Consider the following 24,164-nt stretch of genomic DNA (forward strand, 5'->3'; position numbering starts at 1 on the left):
GGTTCTGTCCATGCTAATGTTCAGCCTCTTTGTCTATCCTTCTGGGTCTCTTCCTAGGTCTGGAGTTGTGAAGGCTGGTTTAACCAGGGTTTCTCTGAAGCTTTTCCATATCTTTAGATTCTGCTTGCTTTCTTTTATGCAGTATAACATGTTCCTTCCTAAGGTGTTTGTCACAATTATACTTTTCTTAAAATGATACCAAAAGCTGAGATTTCTATGCTCTGTGTCATCTGTAACTATTTGTTTTCTTGTGAATTCTTTGTAATTTCTGTGTATCCTCGGTGGGAGTGTCAGATATGGCATTGGGGCACCTGTGCAGCCAGGCTGTCTAGGTGGCCCTGAGAGTGACTCAGTAGTGCCATTTGTCTAATGAGCAGGTACAGGGATGAAAGGGCTAGTGCCTCACCAGAGTATGAGGGGGATACAGGCAAGAGGGGCCTTAGAGCTGGAGTTGGAGCCCTTTGAGCAGAGGACATGGTTTATTATACTGGGAATAGGAAATAGGCATGTGCTAATGCAGTGGCTTACCAATATAAGACCTAGGCAGAGAACCAGGAGACTCTGAAGCGTCTCAGTCTCAGAGGTCTTCTTTAAAGTCAACAAGAATCTCTGGGTGGGCTTATAAGACATCTGTCCTTTGGGCTTGTACCCGGGGTATTTTCCCCCCTTTGGCTTCCAAGGCTAAACTAGAAAGTAATGGTGTACTGTCAGGCACTTTGATGGATATTGGAGTGGCTAGAATCACAGTGTGAAATCCCTGTCGGATGGTGTGAAGGGGAGGGACAGAGGGGGCAGTTAATGGGCATTTGAGTTGTAGGTTAAAACAGCAGTGGGCAGGTCTCTTGGCTTCAGGTCTCTGTATGTACCACAGTTTTGAAGTTGAGCCAAGGAGGCTATGCCTTATGCCTGGGCAGCATTTTCTTTATCAAAAAGAAATTTGTGGGAGAGAAATAGTTTTCTCATGTGGATTTACGCCTCCGTCTGCAGAGTACATTCTTTTTAGTTTTAGAAAAACCCTACCAGTCATTTTAATCCTTACTTTTACTTTCTTGTTGAATATTTAAAACCATGTAATGTATGGTCAAATGTGTGTGAAAGTATGGTCAAATGTATGTGAAAGTATGGTCAAATGTATGGTCATAGTTAACCTTTTCTTTGCTCTCTCTTTAAGCCTTCCTTTCTGTGTATGTGTCTGTCTTCTTTCTCTCCCCTCCCCTCCCCTCCCCTCCCCTCCCCTCCCCTCCCCTCCCCTCCTCTTTCTTTCTTTCTTTCTTTCTTTCTTTCTTTCTTTCTTTCTTTCTTTCTTTCTTTCTTTCTTTCTTTCTTTCTTTCTTTCTTTCTTTCTTTCTTTCTTTCTTTCTTTCTTTCTTTTTTCTTTCTTTCTTTCTTTTGTTCTTTCTTTCTTCTTTCTTTCTTTCTTTTGTTCTTTCTTTTGTTCTTTCTTTCTTTCTTTCTTTCTTTCTTTCTTTCTTTCTTTCTTTCTTTCTTTTCAAAGTCATTTTAAGATCTGATTTTCAGAGCTCTCTTGGACTTAAGCAGAACCCCTGGTTCCTTTAGCATTTTTGTTAACTAGTTGTTTCAGCTATAAAAAAATGTCAACTATTGTTATTAACTTAGTTTCCCTTATTTAGTTATTTGTTTTGTTTTGTTTTTGTTGTTGGCTTAAAAGAGAGAAATCCTAAGAATGTGGCTTTTGTTAGGTGGTTAAGCCTGGCAGTGTTTGATGGATGGCCACTGTGGGTGAGGACATAGATGAGTGTAGTTTGTCTGTCTCATGGGAATCTCCTTCTCATCTATTCTCAGCCTGTTTCTCACCTTCTATGCTACCTTGATTCTTGAATAGTCACTGATGGCTGTGGGCCATCCATTTTCCCCATGGTTTCCATCAAAGATAATCATCTATCATCTTTATTTTAAAGGTTTATTTGGATTATTTTGTATGTATAGTTCTTGTTAGAAAAGAAACATACTTGGAATTGTTTACTTGATATTTAAATTTTTACTTGTTCCTCATATATCTATCCATCAGATAAATTGGTAAATGGTATTTGTTCATTATGATCTATGTTTAAAAGAGAAGAGGACATTGGATTTTATCAAAGGAAGGAATAAGAATTATATGTCATTGGTACTTTGAGGATATTGAGCTTACATGTATGTTCTTACATGTGATAAATGTTCTGGGCCTTTGACAACATGAATTCATAGTGCTAAGGTTAAAGGGCTCAGGCATCACTTTCATTGTGCAGGTTTCTCTTGCTTAGTTTACTCAGCTTTCTCAGTTTTGCTATGTGTATGTGATCTTCTGAAAATGTCCTTTTTTGTCAAGTAAGTTGTATATAACCTTATTGAAGTTAAATATTTTTGAACAAATTATTTTAAGTAGAGCCATTCAGAGCATGGATTGTGTTTGTACGGTGTTGTCTGCAGAAGAGTAAAGGGGTCTGGTGAGAATTTGACAAGCAGACAGTACAGGGTAAAAGCAGGGACACATGGTGGGAACGTGCAGTGTGCTGCTGTGTAGAAGACTGCAGAGTGCTGGAGCTGCTCCAGCTCCTGCCAGGTAACTCCCCATGCAACTCATGGTGAGGAACACCTTGACCCACGATCCCATGCAACTCATATGATGAAGAGCGCCATGTCCCACAATTTCATTATGAACTGTGATACTAGTGTTGCCTTTCATAATTATAGAGTGATAGAGTGACAGAATTTAATTTTTTTAACTAATCTTTGGGTTTTCTGTCTTTCAGGAAAGTACATGCAGATGATGAACATCCTTAAGCCAATTGCCTTCGATGTCATCCATTTCATGTCTCAGCTCTTTGATTATTACTTGTACGCCATATATACCTTTTTTGGTCGGAATGATTCAGTAAGTCAACTTTGGAGAAAAAAAAACTCTTTTAAAATGTATTCATTTCCTCAAATGTAAATGTTTTATTCTGTATAAGTGGATAACACTGGAGAATCATCCATCAAACATGAACTTGCCATCAGACGCCTGTCTGATTGTGTTGTTTATAGATTAATTTTAGCTTTGACATGATGAACATACTTCATATTGTTCAGATCTTTGGCAGAAAAAGTGAAATCACTTTTTTCTAACCTTTATCTTTTTTGGCAATGAAAAATGTGCAGGTTTCTTGATGTAAGCCTGGATGTATGTGTAATTAAAGCATAACAATTGAGAACTTTTAAAATATTGGCTCACCACCTTAGCAGGTAATGACAGATATTTATTAAGTCATTAATTTTGTTAACCATCTGCCTTCCTCAGGATTGTTTTCTATCCTTCCTTTTGTGTTTCAAGCTTTCACTAAGCTTATCTCTTTCTGCTCCAACGTTAGTGGCTCATCTCCTGCTGGAAAGATTTGCAGAGCCCGTCTGCATTTGTACAAGGTTTCTGTGTGAGGGTAGACCTTGATTCACAGGAGTAACTTTTCTAATGTAGTTTCCTTTTGCAAATGTGAGACATTCTTTATAGTAATATTTGTATCTTTGCTACGATCACCAAGTATAGCAAGGACATGACCCGTTCATTAATAGATAGGTTTTAGATTCTGGAATGTTTTATAGAAAGAATGCCAATATAGTCAGGAACAAAGTATAAATAGATTATTGTCCTAGAATTGTTACTTCCAAGGGTGTACTTACTTAGCATCAGTCAGAGTTTAGAAACTGGTGGCTAGGGAAATGGCTCAGCAGTTAAGAGCATTCCTCACAGAAGCGTTCAGACTAAAGGGCAATATGCCAGAGGAAAACTTGGCTCTTCACACCTGGACCACTAAGCACACCCTAAAAGGTTTGACAGACTTCAATACTATACAGGTATAATCTAATGACAGTATAATTGGGTTGGAAATTAATAACAATGAGATAGTTAGGAAAATTCCAGGTATTTGTAAGTTAAATGATATACTTCTATAAATGGTTGGTTCAAAGAACAACTCACAAGAAAATTAGAAAACACTGTGAGCTGAATGATGATGGTAAAAGGACACATATTGCATGTTGTGGTACACCTTGGTAGGTGGTGTCTACTTTTGGGGGAAGTGTCTACTCTTCAATGTCACCAGCAAAAAGCCCCCTTCTCTCCCCCTGTCCTCCCACCCACCCCTTCCCCGTTCTGGTTTTGCCGAATACTGCTTCACTGAGTCTTTCCAGAACAAGGGGCCACTCCTTCTTTTTCTTGTACCTCCTTTGATGTGTGGATTATGTTTTGGGTATTCCAGTTTTCTAGGTTAATATCCACTTATTAGTGAGTGCATACCATGATTCACCTTTTGAGTCTGGGTTACCTCACTTAGTATGATGTTCTCTAGCTCCATCCATTTGCCTAAGAATTTCATGAATTCATTGTTTCTAATGGCTGAATAGTACTCCATTGTGTAGATATACCACATTTTTTGCATCCACTCTTCTGTGGAGGGATACCTGGGTTCTTTCCAGCTTCTGGCAATTATAAATAGGGCTGCTGTGAACATAGTAGAGCATGTATCCTTATTACATGCTGGGGAATCCTCTGGTGTCCTTTGCCTTACAGAAACTTTGTAATTTTATGAGGTCCCATTTGTCAATTCTTGATCTTAGAGCATACGCTATTGGTGTTCTGTTCAGAAACTTTCTCCCTGTACCGATGTCCTCAAGGGTCTTCCCCAATTTCTTTTCTATTAGCTTCAGAGTGTCTGGCTTTATGTGGAGGTCCTTGATCCATTTGGATTTGAGCTTAGTACAAGGAGACAATCACCAGCAAAAAGAAAAAAAAATAAAAAGTTTAAAAAAAAAGTGCAAATTAACCACCACCACCACCCCCCCCCCAAAAAAACAAAGCCAAACAAAACCAGAAAGGTAAATCGTAAGTCCATGAAACCAAAAGTTTGTTCTTACAACACATGAAACTTTTCAGGATGCTAACCATTGATGGATTTGGGGTAGTGGGCAGAAATACACCCTTAAAACATGGAACAACCAGAATTCATATGCTTTTCTTTTAGAAAAGAGAAAACATATCTAGTTTAGAAAGTGTCCTGGCAGTAACTTATAAAATTATATTTATTATGTGGCCCAGAAATTTCACCTTTACATGTTTACCCAAGGAAATGAAAATAAATGTAGTAGTCAGACAAAGACTAGAATGGCAGTATGATGCAAAGACCTGAGCTGTCACTTGGTTTTCGGTTAGAGATTGTGTCATGTCTACACTGTAAGTGGAACTAAGCACCACAAAATGCTCAGTCTCAACCACAGCCGGATCTTAAAGGCATGCTGAGTATTCCGTGGATTCTGTTCATGTGAAGCTTTAGGAAAACACACTGCTGTGGTCCAGGGACATTAGAGGCTAGGGATGGACGTGTGGTGTGCCTAGGTGCGGAGGCAGCTTCAGTGGAAGGGACTTCATCTCAGTGACGTGGGGTTGGCTAAGAGACCATACCAGTCACTGAGTGTCACACACGTACAGTTGATTGCTTTAGTTTCCTGTGAGGGGAGGGATGGGTGGATGAAGTCTATAATGTCTGGATAAATGATTGGCTCATGCTTTCTTTCCCAGTGTGTCCCATGTCAGCCTAACATGAGCCTCTCTGTCTGCCCCGTGGTGGGAAGAAAGTAAGAATAAGTATGGGTTCGTGCTTGTTCACACAGTCACACACCCATCCTCCCCGTGTTAATGAGGCTTCATTTAATAGTTTACTGCTAATACCATTTTAAGTTTCTTGGGTCACAGTGGGTAATTTAACTTTTTTCCAAGTACCTGTATGTATTTACTGTCATTTCCCAGTTAAATTGATTTCATCTATTGAATTATTATACAAGGGGCTGATAACTTCTCATGTTTTAACACTCATGCTTTCTCAGTTATCTGCTATATATGGGCTTTGGTAAATGCTTTGACTTTGTTTTCTAATGAATAGGATTGAGTGCTATGAAAAGTTCAATAGGCCTAGGAGATTTTGTTTCAAGTGCCAATATCCTTTCTTTAATTCGTGTATGAAAAAATAGCAACACTTCATTTTCTGCTTAAATATAAGCATAAGAGAGATAATGTACACCAAAGTGAACCATCTTTAGGAAGCTAAAAGTCTTAACTTTTGTAACTAAAAATGTAACTTGCTGGACAGAAATTCTGGTGAACCCTGTCCTTATAATTGACAGACTCCTTTTTTAGATGTTGCCCTGACCTTCAAGGTCTCATGAACAGTTTGTTTCCTTTTGGGCTAAGATGTGACTGGTTTGTTGTTGTTGTTGTTGTTGTTGATGATGATGATGATGATATGATGATGATGTTGTTGTGTTGGCATTTTTAAATGCAATTTGGAAACCTGCAGACACTAAGCATCTGAACTATTAAGTTCATTACTACTTCAGGTCTTCTGTAACAGCATCTGCAGAGCTGTGTAATGTGGTTTTCATTCTTTTCAGTTGGAATCAACAGGACTTGGCCTTAGTAGTAGCAGACTAAAAACAACTCTAAACAGAATTCAAGAAAGCCTTATTGACCTGGTAAGTAATGAATTGTAATTAATTTACTTGAGTTATGTGAAACAAATAGTCACAAATCAACTGCATATAAATATACACATATGGAGTGTCTGAGACCTTTAGTTATATCAAGTTCATGCAGGAAGTAAGAACCTATTGGTAATAGTCTTGATGTAGCTCCAATTGACCGCTGGTAGATACTGAAGATCTGTGTTCAGAAAGGGTCTGACATCACTTTATAATCACTTTGAAATCCAAGAGCATAGTCTGGGTGTGTTTTTTTGTAGTAGGACCTACTGGTTCAGACTGTTGTGTCCAATGATGAAATGTGTGGTTTACGATTATACAGCAATTTAAAGGTGATCTCCAGTGGTTTTAAGGTGGCATAAACATTGAAAGAAAAGTACAAAGAAACTTTTGTCTTCTGATTGGTTGCTCTGTCTGTTCTACATTGACACAGACTTTTCTGAATTTTTCTTTATTCCTTTAACTTACTCAAAACAAGCCTTATTATCCTCTTTTTCATAAAGTATATATTGTATCTGTTACTGAAATTTTCATAAAGCAATGATGATACATCTTTTAAGAAATGATGACTAGGTATGGTGATACATGTCTCTGATCCAAGTCCTAGGGAAACTGATTGAGGAGGATTTAAGAACTCAAGGACCACCTGGGCTATATACAGCAACACTCTTAGAAATAGAGGATAAAATAGTAAAAGAAAATAGAAAAGACAGAAAAGCTGGAATGATGGTTACATAATGTACTATGACTTTCAGAGTACAAAACGTTTGGCAGTGAATAAAAGTAGCAATTTTTATCTTTTGCTCTAAAATGTATGTTCTGTTGTAGTGGAGGGGCAGTTAGACAAATGCATTCTGTAGAGTGTATGATACTCTGTGGGGTCTTGATGGATACTGTGATTGATGGAGTGGAGACTGCAGAGATGGCAACCTGTGAGCACTGATGATGTGACTGAATGTTGCTGTCTCCGCTGCAGCAGAAAAAAATTAGTAGCATCCACCTTTTTGGGTTCATCTGGTGCTGCACATCTGTGGACTGAAGCATTTGCAGGCCATGTGTTCACCTCCCTCTTGTAAAAACAGCATTATATTTGTATATAAACTCTATGGAGCTGTGTGTTGCATGTCATCCCTACAGTGCATACACACCTAACAGAACATAAATGTTTATAAATGGTGATATGCTCTATCCTTTAGAAGTAATGACATATTCAGTACAGATGTGTGCCCCACACCTCAAGTATTTTTGAACTGTGGTTGGCTCAACCCAGACACAGACCTGTGGGCATGGAGAGTTGACAGCACAGCTGTCACACTGCCTTTCTTGGCATATAGACGTCTCCAGAAACATTCATAGTGTGCAAGACTCTGCTAGGGCCCTTATGTCCTGATTTAGTCTGACTTCTTTAGGTTTTGATGTTTATTAATCCTTAATTTTTGTCTTGGAGAATGGCTCCTTTTTTGACCCAGCATTTATTTCCTTCCTTCCTTTTGACCTGCTTGCCTTTATTTTTAAAGAATCTATCCACTTTTGCTAGTCTGACAGTTTTCCATGTTTCATCATACATTCTCTTTGCCTGGGGAAGGCTCTGACCATCAGATCTTATTCTCTGTTGAGCCTAGAACTCAACTGAAATTCTTCTCTTTTTCTGGCAGAATGCTTCAAGTCTGCTAAGTTGAACTTCATCATTAAAATCATTCTGGCATTTCTCCATCACTTCTGCTGGTTACTAGACTAGAATTGTCAAACCAGAGTTTTGAATTTGACCCTTAAGGCATGAATTTATACTTCACATTTTGCCACAAGGCATATAAGAGATCACACAACCAAGTAAACAGTGGACCCAAGTTAGTTGTTCTTTGAAACATGCTGTTACTCAACTTTTTGACAATGAAATGCCCATGACACGTGTCTAACTCTTGTTAGCTGAATGAATTTTGTCCTGGAGTGGTGAAATTGTGAAATTCACAGCTGTATGTTCAAAGGTTTCCTTTTTTTGGCACTTTTTTTTAAACATGTTCCAATTTTAAGTGTTATGCTTATGTTCTCTTAAATGCAAAGATTGGCTGAGGAATCGAAACTACATCACACCGTCATTGACCCTTCAGTGCCTAAGTCCTACCCATCCAGTTCCTGCAGCCGGATAACTAACACTCCGTAGAGTGCAGTCCAAGTTTTCAAAATAGTTTTCTGTCTGTTTCTGGACATCTTGTTCTTACATATTTTTTGTTTGTTTTTTTCCTGTTTTTATATTGTTGCATAAGCCTTGATTTACTGTTTCAGAAAATCTCATTTGCTGATTAATATACCTTGGTCTAAGATTATTGTTTAAGTTAATATGTGAACATTGACTTGTTTTTATGATGTCAGAAAGGGTGATGGAGTCACTGTGTTGTCTAGATAGGCCAACAATAAATAGCCTGATCAGCTCAGTTTTTATATTGTTGCATAAGCCTTGATTTACTGTTTCAGAAAATCTCATTTGCTGATTAATATACCTTGGTCTAAGATTATTGTTTAAGTTAATATGTGAACATTGACTTGTTTTTATGATGTCAGAAAGGGTGATGGAGTCACTGTGTTGTCTAGATAGGCCAACAATAAATAGCCTGATCAGCTCAGAGAAAGTGGAAATATTTTTCTCACACTACTCCTATGTGGCTGTTAAAACTTTAGACTTTTTCATAGTTTTATTTTCTCTATACATATTTTCTGGTTTTTCACTTTTAAGTTAAAAAAACGGCAAATGGAACCATTTCGATCCTTAAAAATGCTACCTGAAATAATTTATTATGTAAATTCAATTTAAAATTTTAAAAATGTGTTTCCCTCCTCAAGGGGAAGTCTTCAAAGTATAAGAGAGGAAATGCACAAGAGGAAGCAACTGTTGCTGATCTTGTGCCAGAAATAAGTCTTTACTCTTCTGTTTGGTGTCTGTCAGTCATTGTTCTATTGCTGTGAAGAGACACAATGATCACGGCAACTCTTATCAAAGAGTTTTAACTGAGGCTGGTTTATAGCTTCATAGGCCTCATGCATTTTCCTTAGGGCAGAGAACAAGGGAGTCGGCAGGCCTAGCGGTCACCTGCTTCAGCCTCTTCTTCTTTTTTTTTTTTTTCTTTAATTTGATTTTATTTTTATTTGATATATTCTTTATTTACATTTCAAGTAAGTTTCCCTTTCCTGGGTCCTCCCTCCCCAAAAGTCCCTTAAGCCCTCTTCCCTCACCCTGTTCCCCATCCAGCCCTTCCCACACCCCTGTCCTGGTATTCCCCAACACTGCTGCACTGAGCTTTTATAGGACCGAGGGCTGCTCCTTCCTTCTTCTTGGGCATCATTTGATATGTGCATTGTATCTTGGGTATTCCAAGCTTCTAGACTAATATCCATTTATCAATGAGTGCATACCATGAGTGCTCTTTTGAGACTGGGTTACCTCACTTAGGATGATGTTCTCCAGTTTCATCCATTTGTCTAAGAATTTCATGAATTCATTGTTTCTGATGGCTGAATAGTACTCCATCCGACAGAGGGCTTATATCCAAGATATACAAAGAACTCAAGAAGGTGGACTCCAGAGAGCCAGATGTCCCCCTTAAAAAATGGGGTACAGAGCTAAACAAAGAATTTTCACCTGAGGAATATCGAATGGCTGAGAAGCATCTAAAGAAGTATTCAACATCCTTAGTCATCAGAGAAATGCAAATCAAAACAACCCTGAGATGTCAGAATGGCGAAGATCAAAAAGCCAGGAGAAAACAGGTGCTGGCAAGGATGTGGAGAAAGAGGAACACTCCTCCACTGTTGGTGGGGTTGCAAGATGCTACAACCACTCTTTAAGTCAGTCTGGCAGTTCCTCAGAAAACTGGGCACGTCACTTCCAGAGAACCCCACTATACCACTCCTGGGCATATACCCAGAGATTCCCCAGCATGTAATAAGGACACACGCTCCACTATGTTCATAGCAGCCCTATTTATAATAGCCAGAAGCTGGAAAGAACCCACATGTCCCTCAACAGAGGAATGGATACAGAAAATATGGTATATATACTAGGATTGCAGGTGTGCACTACCACACCCGGCTTGGGTGTTTGATTATTTATAAAAGCATTTTCAATTTGACCAGGAAATCTGCTGATTGAAATTCTCTTTATAGTGGTAGGATAATGGCAGCAAAAGGCACAAGCATGACTTGTGCTGTGATTAGAGAGTGGAATTTCTCTTCTGTGTTGACGAGGCCACTGTTAGCTGAAAGCCAGCACTACTGGTCCACTGCATCATAAGCACTCTACTTGTTTTTGTCAGCCTGGAAGTCAACTGTAGCTGACTAGTTCATGGAAATATATTTTCTTATGTTAACTCAGGGTAAACAAATAATTGCCAGAAAAGTTGATGCTAACAGGCCAATGTAAATGGGAGCAGAGGAGAGCACTAGCCAGGAGGCTCTTTGTAATGCAGTGGTAATTTTACCCCCTTGATGCCCCTCAGAAACAGTCCATGGAATTATCTTTCCTTGCCTCTAGTAGGAGTTAAGTGACTGCTGTGAGAACGGTGTTGTAGGCAGCAATCTCACCTGAGTGTTTCATAGAGGGAAGCTTTTCCACCCAGGTGCAGCTCTATCCAAGTGTCTTAGCTACGACCTGATGACACTCAACCTCTCTAGACTGCTTATGAGAGAGACAGTTCTTTCACGTTCAGGAAATGTGTGTGCCTTATACCCCGCTTACCCAGGTGCCAGACAAAGATCCTGTAGTAAGGAGAGGATTTCTAGTGAGTATCAGGAGGAAGGATTTGACATGAGAATTTCCCTGACTGGATGAACTGTATCAGCACTGTTGGCTAGGAGACTGTTTGTGTGATTCAATGTGTCCTTGCTAGTGCCAAGGACTGCAGCGTATCCATGGCCATCTCTCGCCTAGATTCACACAGACCATCTTTGTTCTCATGCAGGGCTGTTAGTTTTGTTTAAGTTTATAACTGTGTTCTGGTCCTGCCTTCTTAAGAGTATACCAGATTACTTTGGCTACGTTTTTGATTGTGAAATAATTAAGCCATACATTGCTATTTCATCAGTAATTCTCAAAGATCAGACCCTCGCCTTCCAGTTTGTGAGAGACATTGCTCTAAAAACAGCTGTTAGTTACTGAAGATTTCCTGTGTTAGGTAACTTTATGTTGTGTGCATATGGTAGCATGTCGTATTGGGGAACATATGGAATTATCTTAATTTAGCATAAAAATTCCAAGAGTTGCAAAGCATAAAAGCAAGAAAGAAGGGCTGAAGCTAAGTCCGTATGAGCCACGCCCGTGCCTGTGAGTGCTCACTGTGGCACTCCCTGGGCAGTCGGATCTCTTGACTATTAATCAGACGTGCTATTTCAGGTGTGTGTGCTCTCTTTCCAGGAGGGCTCAGCTGATCCAACTGTCACTCTCACAGCAGCCGAGGAAAGAAAGGAGAAGGTACCCAGCCCACACCTCAATCAGCTAGTGATTTTGACATCTGGGGATACATTGTATGGGTTGGCAGAGAGAGTGGTAGCCACAGAATCCTTGTAAGTTGTTGAAAACAGTTGCTTTGCCATAAATATTTAAGGAAAATTATGAAAAGTAAGCATTGTGTAATTATACTTCTTGCTATATAATACTACTACTACTCCTAAACACCACTTAGACACTGTTGCAAAATATATGTTAGCATAGATTACTAATTGATTTCTTTAGTTGCATGGTTCCGTGTGTGTGTGTGTGTGTGTGTGTGTCTGTCTGTGTGTGTCTGTCTGTCTGTGTGTGTCTGTCTGTCTGTGTGTGTGTGTGTGTGTGTCTGTCTGTCTGTCTGTTTGTCTGTGTGTTCCTGTGTGGGGGAAAGCTCATGTTTGTGTAGTGTATGTCTTTGTACGTATGAGGGCCAGGGAGCCACCTTGGCCATCATTCCTCTGATGCTGTTCACCTGGGTTTTAAGGCAGGCTCTCTCATTGGCCTAGAGATTGCCAAGTGTGATAGACTGGGTACAGAGTGAGCCCCAGTGATCACGTGTCTCTGCCTGACCTCTGCTGGGTGTACAGTGTGCCCACCCCTGAATTTTTATGGTTGGCTTTAATTATATAAATCAAAGTAATGGAGTCTGTTAAGTTTTGGTAGTTAAGATGATCCTTGTTATGTAAAACTTTAAAAAATGAATGATATATTTCTGCTTCCTGGAAAAATCCATGGTAATTATAGTGCATTGTTACTGTTACATACAATTCATTTTGAGTATCAGCAAGAATGCCTTCTGATCTTTCTAAACCCCCAAGTTAATTCAGTTAAAGCATATAATCATTTCCATAAGGTGCAGTTCAGTATAAGGTAAATATTCTTGCGTACATAACAGAAATTCAAGAAAAGCAGTATCCAGTGGCAGTGTGGCTGCAGGCGACAGTCCAGGAGCGCTTACCCCAGTATGTGTGCCTGCCTCTCCCGAGAGAGCCTGCATGTTAGGAATGTTCGTTACTTATGACAAATATCCCTTTGAATCTCTTGAGTTTCAGTGTTTTGAATATGTTTAGTGGAATTAAAAGAAATCCTCTAAAACACAAGCCATGGACTGGAAAGTTGGCTCAGCAGTTGAGAGCATGTGTTGCTTTTGTAGAGGACCCGGGTTCAATTTTCAGGATTGACATGGTGGCTCACAATCACCTATAATCCTAGTCTCCGGGGATCTGATGCCCTGTTTTGGCCTTGGTGGTCACTAGGCATGCAAATGCAGGCAAAACATTCTCATATAAAATAAATAAATCATTTTTTTAAAAAAAAGACAAGCTCTATATTTTTAGTTTTGTTTTTTTTTTTAATGTTTCCTGGGCTCATATGTTACATGAAGGGGTATATAACCCCACACCTTAGAGCCTAATTATATCCCCGGAAAATGACTCTTCCTTTAACTTACAAGTGAACATCCACTGCTGTATAGGGGATCATTCTAGTTCACAGTATAAAGTTACTAAAGTGAAAACAATTTTCGGTTGGTTTTTGTTCTTAACAGATTCATTACACAGGAACGACAACAGGTTCCAAACCCTGCAATAAGTTTACACCATGATTATTCATTCTCTTTAGAGTGTTCTTGGCTGAGCAGTTTGAATTTCTTCAGCCCCATTTGGATGCCGTGATGCCTGCAGTGAAAAAGCCCTTCCTGCAGCAGTTTTACTCCCAGGTCAGATGCTCTTGTCTGCCATTTCAGGCGTCAGCAAGGTAGAGCTGCCGCCATCCCTTAAGCTGTTTGTTAGTTTATCACTGGAGCACGGGCAGGTTCCAGGGGAGCTGGACAAAATGCCCTTCTGTTTGCTCATGACTTCTATGTTAGATTAAACAGCCTAGCAAACATCAGGGTGAGGAGCAAACTGGGGGACACATGAGTGTGTAAGGAAAACTGAAGTGTCAGAGAGCAAGGCAGGCAGAGGAGCCTTTTACATCCATGCTCTCCGCCTGGAGCTAGGCTGTATTCCGAGGGCACTGCGAAGGTCTGGGAGTGTTGGAGAAGGGTGTGTGCTTGGAAAGGAGTCTCTGGAAGTGGGTAAAGAATGTTTAATGGTACCCCTAGGGGTAGGTGGGACGGGGGTGGGGGGACAGTTGAAGGCTGTTAGTGAGAGTGGAATCCCAAGCTAAGAGTGCCAAGGGAAGAGATGGGGACATGGAGACAGGGCCCTTGTCTCATGTTAAAATAGTTTCTTAATTGACGTCTCCAATTGTATTTTATATGTTTTATAAACTAGAAAAGGGCAAATTATTCTTTTTAGGTATAGCACTTTTAGAAATAACTGTTTTTGTTTCTGTGGAACATTTCAGACAGTCTCAACTGCCAGTGAACTTCGCAAACCCATTTACTGGATTGTGGCTGGTAAAGCTATTGATTATGAGCAGATGCTTCTCCTAATGACCAATGTCAAGTGGGATGTCAAAGAGATCATGTCACAGCACAACATCTATGTAGATGCATTACTGAAGGCAAGTGCTCTGAGGATTTTTGCTAATGGTCACTTTTATTAAGAGATATGGCTCTAAAATATGAGATTCTAGTTGCTTGCTACTCATTTCTGGAATGGGGATGATATCGCATCGGGTTGACGTGACCTTTACATTTTGTGCTTGTTTTGATCTGTGATACTTGCAGATTTGTGTGTCATTTATTTTTTTATTTTTGCACCCTTGTATGTAACATTGAATCGGTTTGATTATTAGATGCCATGGATACCTTCCTGATAGCACCCAGCACTTTTACCTCTAAACACAAGAAGGTATTTCTAGTTAATTAGAGTCATTGCTGTAGCTCCGTGTATATCCCTTTGACAAGATCATACTCTTCAATTCAATTCTATAAATCACATTACTTTTACAAGGTCTCATGTCTCATGTATCAGCTGCTTGTATGTGATGCCTGCTTTTATACATTCCCTAAAAGGAGTTGCAGTTCTCTGCTTTTCATTTGTTTGTCAGTTAATATTTATAACTACTTGATATCTACCAGACCTGATAGAAATCTACCTGGATAGTTGCTAATTAAGGAACGTATGTGACTTTGAGGAATAGTCATGTTTGTGTAGAGGTAGGAGCACACAGAGACTTAGCTGTTTAGTATCTATTGGTATGTAATGCTGTGAACAAAACACACCTAGCACAGAGACGGGATGATGATAGGATGTAGGTGAGAGACAAATGACCCTGCTTCGTCCTGCTCACAGGACTCTGACACTGAAAGTTAGGAAGGTACGATGTGAAGTAGCTAATAAAGGAGTGTCTGAGAAAAGGAAAGCAACTTCCACGGAGTTCTTTTCCATTTCTGTCAACACAGAGAAATTGACCTATAAAGTCCTCGTTTTTTTATCTCATTTATAATCATTCTTAGTAGGCTAGGATACCTGAGAACCAGTGAAGCTGTAGGTTAAAACATAGGTTAAGTAAGGTTGGACTGTGGTGCTTGACCACCACTTACAGTGCTCTTCTGTGGGCTGTCAGCTCGCTTGAGACTCTAAGACTATGCTTAGCAGTGTCTAGGCTTGGAGATCTAAAGGGTAATTGACAAGCAAGAGTCTTCGATTTTTGCTGTCCTGGAACTGAAAGATATTGCCTTCTGTGATTTTATCTGTTCCTTTAAATTTGAAATGGAACATTCAAGGGCAGTTTATAAATAACAGTACCTCCTCATTTCAAAACAATGTTCTATTTTTTTTATGATGTTTCCTCATTTTATTGAGGCAATACACAAGGTAGGTGTTTTTGTGTTTGATTGGTTTTGTTCTGTTTTGTTTGTCAGAGCTCAAACACCTAGGAAATCCACTGTCAAGACTCAGACAGATTTGTTGGGAAGGCCATGCTGGACTCTACCGATCTCATCTTCCCAGCGCATGCTCATGTGATAAAAAGGGGCAGGCAGCTGACCTGAGCCTCCTCTATAAAAGTGCAGTCCCCAGGCATGTGGACTCTGTCCTCATGACCTAGTTACGTTCCAAAGATCTGACTTCCAACACCTTCACCCTGGGGTTGGGGTTTTAGAGGATAAGCTTGAGGCAGCAAAACTTTGGGACCATTGCCTATGCAATGGACCGTCAGACACTGAGATAAAGGAAAAGAATTCTGTGCTTAGAGCACGGCTCTACAAGGCACTGCTTGCCTCCACATCTTCATTCCTTGAAAAACGATTATTCTAAAGAAGAGCCTGTCTCACTCAGGTTCTTAATCTCAATCCGTCCTCCTTTACTGGCCCAAGGCCTTTAAGCTTCGGAGTTAATCATCTGATATCTTCTGTTCTTTCGGTTACTCTCCTGAAACTGGGGGAAAGCAAACCGTGCTGTTGCTCTCAACTAATCCTGAGCAAATGCAACGCTTTATTTAACAGACAGTGCTCATGCACGCCGAACTTATCAATAAATAGTCCGTTTGTGTATGAAGCCTATAGCTTTCTAAAGTAAATATTAATGAAAATTACCAAACTATGACTTGAAATCCAAAGTAGTTTACTGTAGCAAATGCATGAATAAATACCGTAGCCAGTGCTGCTGCTCTGTGAGGTCTGTGAAATGGAACAGCTGACGGAGAGCAATTACTTCTTTAACTTTGATTTCAAAAGGGAAGCTTAGTGAATTGGAGACACATTCTTCAAAAAAAATAATTAAAAGCAATGAACTGTTAAAAATAAATTGGCAAGAAAAGCTGTGATTTGTGATGTAGCCAAAGAGCAGTGGGGTGGGCGCCACCGCGCTCGCTGTGGCGGCTCACCTGAGCGAGCTCACCTGCCCCCCTTGCCCCATTAGGACCTGGGAACGCATGTTGGTCCCACTCTGCTAAACAGCATGTCACTTTCTATCCAGAAAACTCGAGAAAAATTTCACCTTATCCTTTCTGAAATTTATATGAAATACACCCCAGGGAGGAGTCCGGGCATTCCTTTGTTGGAGGTTTAGATGACAGTAGTCCAATGAGAGCGTCCACTCAGAATGAACTCTTCATGGCTGTCACACAGCCACTTAGAATCCCTAATACAATTTTGTGAAAGTTAAGAGTTGATAGAAAATATTTTATGGTTGTTTTCCTTTGTATTAAAATTTTGTGACTATAAGGTAACTTTCAATTCATTTTTAAATGCTAAGTAATGATTAGGAAATAAAATTATGTACCAGGTTTTTTATTTATCAGCAATACTGACAAGCTATGAATAGTTAGCTCTGAGTTGAAAGCTTACTAAAATAGACTTTAGGATCGGAGGAGCTAAAAGGATCCCTCAAGAACACAGCCCACAGAATTAACTGACTCCTGGGAGCTCAGAGAGGTCTGCGAGCCCATGCAGGTCTGACCTAAGTCCTTTGTGTATGTACTGCTGAGTAGTGTGCTGTTGTGATATCCGCAGCAGTGGAAGTGAGGGCTGCCCCTCAGTCTTTTTGCCTACCTGTGGGATTCTTCGTCCCACTAGGTTGCCTTGCCAAGACTCGTTGAGATGGTATGGTCCTGGTCTTGTTATAGCTTATTTTGCTGATTTGGTCATGTGCCCTGAGATGGCTGCTCTTGTCTGAGGGGAGGCGGGGTTTGGGGGTTGTTCTGGAGGAGAGGGGAAGTGTGAGGAAGAGATTGGGAGGGGGCTAGGGGGCAAGGAAACTGCCATCTGGGTATAATATATGAGAAAAGAATGTTTTTTTTTTTTTTTAAAAAAAAAAAAAAACAAAGCTGTTTCTTCAAGCCAGTAGCTTTTTCAGTCCATAGTAGACAATCATAGAAAATTTTGAGATGTAAAAATATTTATGCATATTTTATATGGTTTAGTCAATTTATTATGTTTATTTCTCATTAGATAAATTTTGCTGTAACATGTGTTACACTTTTTCTTAAAATGTGTGTTTACTTACTGTGAGGAAGTAAAAACACATGGGCATGAGTTCAGAAGACAGTGTTATGAGTTGGTCCTACACAAAAGGGCCTTTACCTGCTGAGCCATTTTGCTAGACCTGGTTACATTTTTAAAATATTTTTCACTAAGTCTAAATTGTCTATGGCGTAAATACCCCTCGGCCCATTTTTCTTTTTTGCTTCATTTAGCGAATAACCTCATCCTTGGCTCTTTTTTGTTTGTTTTGTTTTTAGCAATTGTTTGTGGGAAAAATATTGTGGCATTAAAATTAAAGCCATGCCTTGTCTCCCTCTTAGGAATTTGAGCAGTTTAACAAGCGGTTAAATGAAGTTTCTAAGAGAGTTCGGATACCCTTGCCTGTATCAAATATACTTTGGGAACATTGTATACGGTTAGCTAACAGAACTATTGTGGAAGGGTAAGTTTCATAAAGGATTCATTATTTCTTAAATTATAATGTAGTGTATGAATGAATACCATGTGATTTAATAGATAACGATAATGACCAGTAGCGACATATTTCATCTCAAGCTTGAGAAGGAGCCATAGGTCAGTGAGCCTGTCTCCTGTTGGTTATTCTATTGATACTGACATTGAGCCAGCACAGCAGATAAGTAAGGAATACAGAGCTGTGCCTTCCCTGCTCCAGCCTTTGAGCTGGGCTTTCTGCCTCTGCTCTGATCATCAGTTCTCAGCCTGTGAAATTCCTGGCCTTTGTTCTTAATAGAACAGTACAGCCCTCTGCTCTCACCTGGAGGCCATGGCAGCCTCACCTGGAAGCCTTCTGGATCTGTGAGACTTGAAGTGCTCTGATCTCACCAGGCAACCTGCGAGATCTGGACCTCACCTTGAAGTCTGGGAGGAGGGGTCTTCCCAAGCTAACATATTGACTAACATTCATTAAAGCTTCAGTCTTGATTGGCAAATGTCTTCTTGACTCAATTCTCTTTTTGCCGCTTCCCCATCCATCCCTCAGTTTCTGTTCCAGGAACCAGTTCACAGTAGCAACAGAATACAACACAGAGCCATTAGATTATCTGAAAGTAGAACTGATGATTAATATCTGATAAGTTCTGTGATTATTCCTATTATTTGTTGAACATTATTTACAGAACCAGAGATTTCATAGATCTTATTGGGAAATTATGACTTGTCATAATTGTCAGTGGAAAGTCTTGTGTCAGAAAGTCCAGACTTACAGACTGTGTGTAGTGGTCCCGGCGTGTTCAGGTGCAGGGAAGGCTTCTGTGCACCTGGTGCTCAGGCTTCAGGTCGCCTGTGTCTTCAGTCTGTTCACGCGAGCCTTCCCTCATACTTGACATCATCCCTACTCTGCATACATAACATCTGACACAAAGAAGGAAGTGGGCCCGAGAGGCCAACCGCTTTCAGAGACCATGTGCACATTGGCTTTCATACCATCTGTCATCTGACTGTTCTTTCTTTCTTTCTGTTTAATGAAAGGAATGCGTTAGGTCGGGCAGGTTGGTGCACACCTTTAATACCATGTCTCAGAGAGAGACAGGGAGGGAGAGAGGGAGAATGGTTTACAGAGTAGGAAAGTGATGGCTATGACCTATTAAAAGAACAGTGCCATATATAAGATAGCCATGTCAACAGTCATAGTGTAGAAGTACTAAAAATAAATTTGTCTAAATAAAAAGTGACAAATATCTGTTAATTTTACACATATACCACTTTATTAAAACACACAAAATCCATTGATTACTAAATAATATTAGCTATGATTTTCTGTTTTTTTTTTTTTAAGGAAATGGCTCATTTTCTAACATCAAATACATCACTGAATTAAGAGTAGTCAAATACTGTACTGTAAGATTAATATATATATATATATTATCATGCATCCACCTTAAAACCCAGTATTTCAGTAGTATATAAGAATACATCTGAGTTATTTTATTATGGAAAATATGTACAGTGTTGATGGGAGAAATATTTCATTTGTTCCTTTTTCATTGAGCTGCTACAATGTTGAAGTGTTTTCTAACTTGAGTTTGGCTTTGGGGTGTTTGAACATAGTTTTGGGAGCACAGTCTGTTCCTGGGACATAGGTTCCTGCACTGCTTCTTACCGTCTCATCACGTGTTACCCCATCCTTGTGTCTCTTAGCTATGCCAATGTCAAGAAGTGCAGTAATGAGGGACGTGCCTTGATGCAATTGGATTTTCAACAGTTTTTAATGAAACTCGAAAAACTAACTGACATTAGACCTATTCCTGATAAAGAGTTTGTGGAGACGTACATCAAAGCCTACTACCTGACTGAGAATGACATGGAGCGCTGGATCAAAGAGCACAGGGTGAGAACAGGGTGGGTGTGCTGTCTGTCTGTCCGTCTGGGGCATTACGTGATTCGGAATCACGAGAATGAAATACAAAGGAACCCACTTAGGATGCTTTCCCTGTAGTCACACCATCTAAGCAACGTCCTTTGTCTAGTCAGATCCATTAGCGCCCTTTTGAAGTGTGTCCTAGAATCAAAATATGAGTTTGGTTTTCCTGTGCTGCATCATAGGAAGAGACTAAACCAAGTTTATATCAGAACAAGTGGAGTGGAGTCAGGCGGAAATAGTTCCTTAATGTAGAACCTGAGTTTTGTACTCTTCAGTAGTGAAATGGTGACATCCTCATCATGGCGGCCTTGTAGGGATCATTCAAAAGTCCTCAATACTTATGGCTGCACTTTAAACCAAGCATTAGATTTTCCCTTTAAGTTTGATCGGTTTTCTTCAGCTATGTAGATTGTTGAATTTCTGCAGCTTAATTGAACACATACACAAACCTTTCTGTCAGAAAGTGTCGGCTTTCATCTTCTGTGTGACCCTTGGCTCTTTTCTCTGGATAAACAGTTTGTGAAGGGGTCTTTAGGAAAACGTGGAGAATATTAAAGTCACCTGCTGTCGAGCAGGAACAGCTGAAGTGCAGGAGCAGCCTTGGCTTCATAGCAAGTTTAGAGCCAGCCTGAGCGACTGAGAATCTGTCTCAAAACAAAATAAAGGAACCAATGAATGAAAGAGAGGGAGTTGGGGGAGAAAAGGAAAGGAGAAATCACCAAATCCTCATACTTTTGAGTTTTAACATCATAAAAAGATTAACTGAACCTTATTATGGTTTCTTTTAAAGTGTCTAGTGTGCGTGCCATTTTTAAGGGCTTTGATAAATAAGCCAGAATTAAGAAAAACTTCACTTGCCTTATCCCCACTTATACCTGAGAACTGAAATGCTAGCCGGTTTGCAGACGGACTGCTGAGTGCTCAGTCCAGTAGCACAGTGAGCTGTCATGTTGAGTGCTGCTGCAGGGTTGGGGTGAGGGCGGATATCCAGGGCGCAGGGGAGAAAACACAGCTCTGAATCATCCAAAACTTGATGCAAAACGATGTCAACTTTTAACTTGGCATTTTAGAAGCTTTAACTGGATAGTATTTGTAGTTCAATGACAATTCCCAGGGAATTGCCTGCTGGTTCTTTCCAGCCAGAAAAACAGGGAGCTTCTCAAACAGCAACTCACCAGTGAAAGTGCAGTGCCCAAGGGTGGTGGGTACTGAGTTGGAGCTGAGTAGCCAAAGGAATTCTTGGCCAGATGGTGACGGGTACGTACATGAAACTGTGTCTAAGGGTTTGGAGTGAACTCTGCCTCGTGCTTTAAAATAGCATTGTGTTTACAGTACATGTAGACTGTCTTTTCTCTTACAAGGTGAAGGCACACAGTTGTCCTTCCTTCTCTTAACTCCTGTTGGTCCAGGAGAAACTCATGCCCAGCCTTGCAATGCCCTGTGGAAACATGTAAACTGGAGAGATTGGGCAGTAAGGATATTTTCTTCACTTGACTAACTGCCCAGCACGTATGAGAAGTTTAAAAAGAAAGATTTGGGCCTGGAGAGATGGCTCTCCAGTTAGAAGCTCGTGTTGCTCTTTCGGGCTTGACTCTGAGCATATACATGGTGCCTCACATATCTGTACCTCAGATGCAAAGGATCCAGCGCTCTTCTGACCTCCACAGACAGCAAGCACATGTGGAGCACATACACATCATAAAGGCAAAATACTCATATCCGTAAAATCAATCTTTAATCCTTCCAGGGTGTCTTCCTGACTCGTAGCCTTACTTGTTTTCATGTCTTAAAGGAAACCTTGTTCCTTTGGAGAATTTAGCTAAAGTGTGAAATGTATAGTACACTATAACATTTGAAATGAAAATGTATTTTGATAACTTGAAAACAGACTACCATAAAAACAGGTACAAAGTATGCGACCTTTAAAGTGATGTGCAGCATATTACATTGCTTTGTCATATTGACAGTGGCTGCCTGCCTCCAGGATGCTCTGCCCCAGCTCCTCACCCTTGTAGCACAATAACGATTTGTCTTTCAAGCTTCTGCTGTGCCTTCCAGCGGCTCACAGGGCCACAGTGCTCCGCCCCACCGGGTTGGCCTCAGATGTCTGCCTGCTCTGGTGTATTAAACAGTTCTAGTGCATTGGGTGTTACATCTGGATTTTCTTTCTTTGAGCAGGAATATTCAACGAAGCAGTTGACCAACCTGGTGAATGTTTGCCTGGGATCTCACATCAATAAGAAAGCAAGACAGAAGCTCCTAGCAGCTATAGATGACATAGACAGGCCTAAAAGATAGGGGACATTGATCTTTCCTCAGGGACATTGATCTTCTTGGCCTGCACTCCTGATAACTCTCTTCCAAGAAAACTCTGAGCATGTCCGTTTGAACTTGAAAATAGAAAATACTCAACTGTGTGTGGTGTTATTAAGTGACTTTCATATGCTCCAGTTTCTTCAAATTCTGCTCTTACTTGTTGTAACCTTTTCCTGAAATTATCTTATTGTCATAATTATTATGTGACTACAATTACACATTTTACAAGAGTATACTATAAATACATAGTTGGAAGGAACAGTGGCTGATGTGTCTATGAATAGTTTTTGGAGAGTGTCTCAATAAAATGAGAGGATGAATGTACAGTATTTCCGAATTATGAGCATTGCATGAGAATTAAAACATGTAAGTAAAATAGTTGGAAAATCAATACGTTCTCTGTTCTTAAGTGTCAAGAGCTTCTGCTGGTGTTAATTTGGTTCTAACAGTGATCATAAATGATGAAATTTAATAAATGTTAAACTCTAAAATGACCAGCTGTGTGAGACTACTTTTGGTATTTCTGTGTGATGGGAAGATTTCAGGAGACAGTAATGTCATGTTTTAGTATGTCCTCACCATAGTTCTCTGTCCTGAAACATCTGGTCGGAAGTCATTTTATCGCGTGGATTTTCCAGTGCCTGAGTAGCATATTGAACAACTATTATGCATTCTTATAAAAACGAAATTTTACAGGCTTTGCTGTCTCTGAATTCAACTTTTAGGACAACAAAATTTGGGTTGAATGGCTGAAGGTAGAGCTGTGATTAGTTAGTTATATGTGAGTATGGGTCGTCCTCAGGTGTGAAATCCCTGTCTCACAGTTCAGAGTTTCAGAACACAGCTCATTCCTGTGTGCTGTCGCTCTGAACGTTCGCCTTGAAGTCAAGCTTGTTCTCCCAATACCTACATGTGGAAGCCAATGTTGAATTCACGTGTTCTTCCTGACCTAGGGGTGCAGAGTATCTAGGCTGGGCGGTGTTGGCCAGAACATCAGTGGTATCAGTGGACACCAGGACCCTCAGACACTTGATCAGGAATTGGCCTGTGTCTGCTGAGGCTGAGGGGGTGAGGTGACGAGTAGATGGGTGGCTGTAGTGGGCATGGCCTCTCATTTCTCCCAGTCAAGAGACAGAGCAGCGCAATGTGAAGCTCTTTTCAGCATTTGCTCTCTGTGAGGTGGGGGAGGGTTGTAGGGCATGCTGGGTAAGCACTATGAAGAGTTTTATTTGTTTACAACCTTTTGCTCTATAGTTCATCTGTGATCAATTTGAAATCTCTTGTAGCAAGATGAGTTTGGTACATTATGGTCTCCTTGTGGTAGGAAATTCTGTCCTTATAAGGTAGATTCTCCAGCACACTTCATTTATTTGCATCCACTTAAAAACAAACATGAGAGAGCCTTGGTCATTATGTTTAAATGGCACATTCAGTTAGGTACATAAAAACTAATTAATCTTACTTATTTCTTAATTGACTAGAGGCTGTAAATTTTTTAAGGGATTTTATGTTTAATTTCCATTCATTTCTCCTTTAGTTACCTATGGGTAAAATGAGCGGAAATTAACCTTCTTGGCAGAGCCTGGTTCGTTGGGGGTAATAGGACTAGA

General features: G+C 40.1%; 1 protein-coding gene across 1 annotated transcript in view; it reads left to right on the forward strand.

Moving 5' to 3' along the window:
• The window catches only part of Vps50 (VPS50 subunit of EARP/GARPII complex), a 113,926-nt gene extending 90,878 nt beyond the window's left edge, over nucleotides 1–23,048 (forward strand). Inside the window, exons 21-28 of the mRNA XM_052173201.1 lie at nucleotides 2,754–2,875; nucleotides 6,421–6,501; nucleotides 11,912–12,060; nucleotides 13,604–13,700; nucleotides 14,333–14,491; nucleotides 18,179–18,300; nucleotides 20,016–20,205; nucleotides 22,417–23,048. Coding sequence (XP_052029161.1) covers nucleotides 2,754–2,875; nucleotides 6,421–6,501; nucleotides 11,912–12,060; nucleotides 13,604–13,700; nucleotides 14,333–14,491; nucleotides 18,179–18,300; nucleotides 20,016–20,205; nucleotides 22,417–22,536 — 1,040 coding nt within the window. The 3' untranslated portion in view covers nucleotides 22,537–23,048. The remainder of the gene's footprint in view (nucleotides 1–2,753; nucleotides 2,876–6,420; nucleotides 6,502–11,911; nucleotides 12,061–13,603; nucleotides 13,701–14,332; nucleotides 14,492–18,178; nucleotides 18,301–20,015; nucleotides 20,206–22,416) is intronic.
• The last annotated feature ends 1,116 nt before the right edge of the window (nucleotides 23,049–24,164 follow it).

This window comes from Apodemus sylvaticus, chromosome 2 (genome assembly GCF_947179515.1).
Source record: "Apodemus sylvaticus chromosome 2, mApoSyl1.1, whole genome shotgun sequence".
NCBI classification, from domain to species: domain Eukaryota; kingdom Metazoa; phylum Chordata; class Mammalia; order Rodentia; family Muridae; genus Apodemus; species Apodemus sylvaticus.